This window comes from Hydra vulgaris, chromosome 12, assembly GCF_038396675.1.
Source record: "Hydra vulgaris chromosome 12, alternate assembly HydraT2T_AEP".
Taxonomy (NCBI): domain Eukaryota; kingdom Metazoa; phylum Cnidaria; class Hydrozoa; order Anthoathecata; family Hydridae; genus Hydra; species Hydra vulgaris.
The window spans coordinates 8,828,048-8,832,500 of record NC_088931.1 but is presented as its reverse complement, the minus strand read 5'-3'; the positions used below and the strand labels follow the sequence as shown (position 1 = coordinate 8,832,500).

The window sequence follows — 4,453 nt, the reverse complement described above, 5'->3', positions numbered from 1 at the left end:
AAGATTGTGAGGCTGACGGAGGATTGTCATTTAAATTATTAACAACTATATTAAACTCAGTTTCTGCAAAAGATTTCCCATCGAAAGCAAGAATTCTTAGTTTGTGTTGCTGTTGTTGCTCGTAGTCAAGAGGATTAATTACATATAACTTTGAAATAAATCCTTAAAATTAAATAATTAAATAAAAACTCACTTTAATGGCAAAACAAAACAAAAATTCAATAAAATATAAAAAAAAAATTTGTTTAAAACATTTTAAAATTATAAATTTTTACTTAAAGGGAAATAAAACTTTTGCTTATCATTTCCAGACAGAATGTAAAAAAAGACAGGTCCGAATGTTGTTTTATCTATCTCCTTTTCAAATTCAAACACTTCTCCTTTTTTGTTTTCATCTATCGAAATATTATAGCTAAACAAAAATAAAATTATTAGAAAAATGACAAACTTAATAAAATTTTACTTGATATTTTAAAACATACCTTTTCTTCTTGAAAGATAAAGAAGTTGCAACACTTGGTCTTTCAATTATTGTTATTCCAATAAAACTTTCACCAATCATTTGATTTTTGCTATGTTTAGCAACAATGTTTAAAAAATATTCTTGGCCTATTAATAATGTATTGTTCATTGTTACCACTCCATTTACTGGATTTACATTAAAGATTGAATTTGTACCCATATTTTTAAATACAAGGAAATCATCCTGTAGTTTATTCTCTGCAAGAACTTGGAATAAATATGGTGGTTGAAGAGAACCTTTGGTTTCAAATAACTGTATATTAGCCATAGAATCTAGAGTAAAATCTGGTTCTGAAACCCCATGCTCCACAATAACATGAACATTTCCATATGAGAAATATTTGCTAGAAACTGAGGTAACTGTTATATTAAGGTCATAATGACCAGCTACTAACTGCTGATGCACAAATAATGTACCATTCTCATCAATTTTAAAAAGTTGATCTTGGTTTCCACTTTGAAATGAATAAAAATAGCTTTCATTATACAAATTTACACTTAATGGAAGAGTTTGTAATTGAATAATTTTGCTTCCGGTTTTTATAGTTTCAATAACAGTTATAAACTGTACACTTGGATAAATATAAGGTCTTTCAAACTTTATTGACTTTACCTTTATTAGAATATGAGAGTTTGTAAAAACAGACGGGTTGCTTTCTAATTGAGCTTGCACAGTTAACCAATAAATTTTTCTAGAAAAAAAGCTATTCTTATTGGATATTTTACCTGAGTGTTCATTTTTCATGATAAAATCTAAAATACCATTCCCATCAATGATAAAATACTTAATGCCATCTCCTATTTGACGACCAGGAATTTTGGCAAAAACTTCTAAAATAATAGAGGCTACAGGGATACCTTCAGCTACTGTTACAATTAATGGTAAATCAGAATGAGTGAAAATAGGTTTAATGTTACCAAATCCTTCACTAATAGTTGCATACATATTACATGTGGTTTTTAATCTTGGCTTTCCACCATCCTCTAACACAGCATTAATTCTAAATTTTTCAAAGGTAGAAGGAAGTTTTTTTATAACTTGAATTAAACCTGAACTTTTCTCTATCGAAAAGTAATTACTAAAAATATTAGAATCCATATATTCACCAAATTGATTTTGTTGTTTAGTACTTTCTATACTGTATGTTAACTCACCATTTTCTCCTTGATCTTGATCAAAACCAAGAATTCTACCAACAATAATACCAATTGGAGAATCTACTGAGACTGAAATTTGCTGATCATTAGTCAAACAAACAGGAGGAGTGTTAATCAATTCAGAAACAATAATATGAACAAGAGCAAACCCTTGGCTGTCTTGCATTAAAGATCTTTCTGTAGCTTGTACTTGAATAAAGTATTCAATATAAAATTCATCTGATAATGATGATAGTAATGATATTTCACCAGTTTTGGAATCAATTTTAAAATTTTGCGATGGATTGACTAACGAATACTCTATGTCAACATTGGAGTCAAGATCTATTGCTTCTACTGTAACAATTTTTCTTCCTATTTGCCAATCTTGATGCACATATACTGTATATGAACCATTATTTGTGAAAACAGGAACATTATCATTGACATCAAGAACATTCACTGTCAACAAACTCATTACAAAATTACCTTCAATATCAGAAGCTTTGATAACGAGTTTATAACTAGCCATAAGTTCACGATCAAGTGGTCTAAAAATATATAAAGAACCATTAAAAGGGTCAATTAGAAAATTAAACCCTGTATTTCCAGATTCTATAGAATATAATACTATTGAACAACATTCTAAGTTAGTAGTGTAGTGACCAATTCTAGAGTTGACAGGTGCATCTTCTAAAACATTTACAAAAGGATTTGGGGATTCTTTAAACAAAAGTTCAGACCGAAAATTCGATTTAGTGGATGAAAACTTTTCATGTTCAGGAAGTGGGACATTAATTTTAGAAACTAGTTCTTTTATTACAAAAAAATCATTGTTTTCTACACAAACCTTTTCACCTTCTAAACTACTAAATTTAATGTTGAGTACAGTTATTTTTGACTCATGTTTCCCATCATATGCTGATACATTTATCAAAGTTTCTACATGACCAGGTTGTGGAACATAAGAAAGAACTCCACTAGTGTGGTTAATTGTAAAACCAGGATGAACAGTGTCTATCTTATACTGAATATTATCATTAAAATCTTGATCAATAGCAGAAAATGTAAACAATGAAGATGAAGCATCAGAAAGTACAAAATTGCATGCTTGCTGCCTTAATACAGGGGAATGAGAATTTACAGGTTGAATATTTATCTCTACAGTAATTTCTTTTTCCTTTTTAAATGGTATTCCCCAATCAAATGCTAACACATAAACATAATACTTTGCTCTTAACTGTGGAAATAATGCTAGCTCCGTTAACATTATTACACCACTATCATCAATAACAAATGGAATCTTGATTTCATTTGATATTACATAGCTCACCCTACCATTGTTTCCTGCATCTTTATCAGAAGCTGTAACTTTCAAGATAGAAGTAAATGCAGGAGTGTTTTCTGTAATAGATATAACATATCGATTCTCATTAAACTCAGGCTCGTGATCATTTTCATCAACAACATAAATTGTAACTTGGGCTTCAAGTACACGAATCTCATTTTTTATAAAACCTGTAACACTAAACTTGTATATCTTGGCTTTTTCATAATCTAAATATTGTGAATCTTGTATAAATAATACTCCTGTTTGGAAATCTATTTGAAATATTCCTGCAGCATCGCCATCTGCAATTAAAAAATTTACATTCGGTATATTTATATCTAAACAACCAATTATTGTTAATTTTGGTGCTAGCTCGCTTATTGAAAAATTATAATCTCTTTTAATCAAATGAGAAGTATAACTATTAATCCCTAATGGTTGTATTGGTAAGACATTTTTAAATATTTTGTCAGCTGAGGGTTTCGAACCCGGCTTAACTAAAATACTTATTTTAATTGAACTATATAAATTAGAGTCTACAAAACGTGCATTAAGATAAAACTCAAAATAATTTTTTAATGCTGCATTTAAGTTTTTTGTTAAAAAAATTCTCCCATCAACTGAAACTCTAAATTCATTCATTAAAGCTAAATTTTTCTCATCAACATAAAATATAACATCAGAAAATATTTTTTTTAATTTGACTTTTCCAATGACACTGCCAAGAAATAAATCATCATATAGAGTTATAGTCTTTGAATCACTGTCAAATTCTGGGGGTAAATAATGGTCTTCTTTTACATAGACATATAAAAGTGTTTTATCAATTAAATTGCCTGTATTACTATCAAGTGCTATGAGTTCAATAACTCTGTTATTTTCATGAACAACATCATGAACATTCACAAAAGCAAAATAGAAATCTTCTACTTTTACAGTGGATAATGAGTAAACAGAAGTGTCATTTATAGCAAAATCTATTGAAACTTTATTTTCATTAGTTTCATGAGCATAAATACCAATCTTTAGATTTGATACCAATCTTTTGTTAATAACTGTGCAGTTATACAAGCGATAAAGTCCACTAGTAAATCTCAACCGGTCTGCATAGCCAAGTTCTTCTCTATAAAAACGTTCGTCACATAAAAAAATATTGATCCAAGTCAGTATGATTAAAAAATATATTTTCATTGTTCTTCATCACAATATTACTATCTAAAATGAAAAAATACACAAATATATCATGCTTTATTATTAGGGACATACTTATATACCACTACATACTACTACTATATACAAATTTATATATTATTATATTATATATTTTATACTACTACTCTCTCTTTCTCTTGCTCTATATATATATATATATATATATATATATATATATATTATATATATATATATATATATATATATATATATATTGTCGCTGCAAAGCAAAACTATCTTAAGTCCATTTTT

At 28.1% G+C, this 4,453-nt stretch overlaps 1 protein-coding gene across 1 annotated transcript in view; it reads right to left on the bottom strand.

Annotated features, from left to right (window-relative positions):
- Window positions 1–4,208, bottom strand: part of LOC100202523 (protocadherin Fat 1) — a 101,370-nt gene extending 97,162 nt beyond the window's left edge. The window contains exons 1-3 of the mRNA XM_065811453.1: window positions 483–4,208; window positions 276–412; window positions 1–162 (exon numbers count right to left, since the gene is read on the bottom strand). The exon at window positions 1–162 is cut by the window's left edge and continues 63 nt beyond it. Coding sequence (XP_065667525.1) covers window positions 1–162; window positions 276–412; window positions 483–4,180 — 3,997 coding nt within the window. The 5' untranslated portion in view covers window positions 4,181–4,208. The remainder of the gene's footprint in view (window positions 163–275; window positions 413–482) is intronic.
- Window positions 4,209–4,453: the final 245 nt, after the last annotated feature.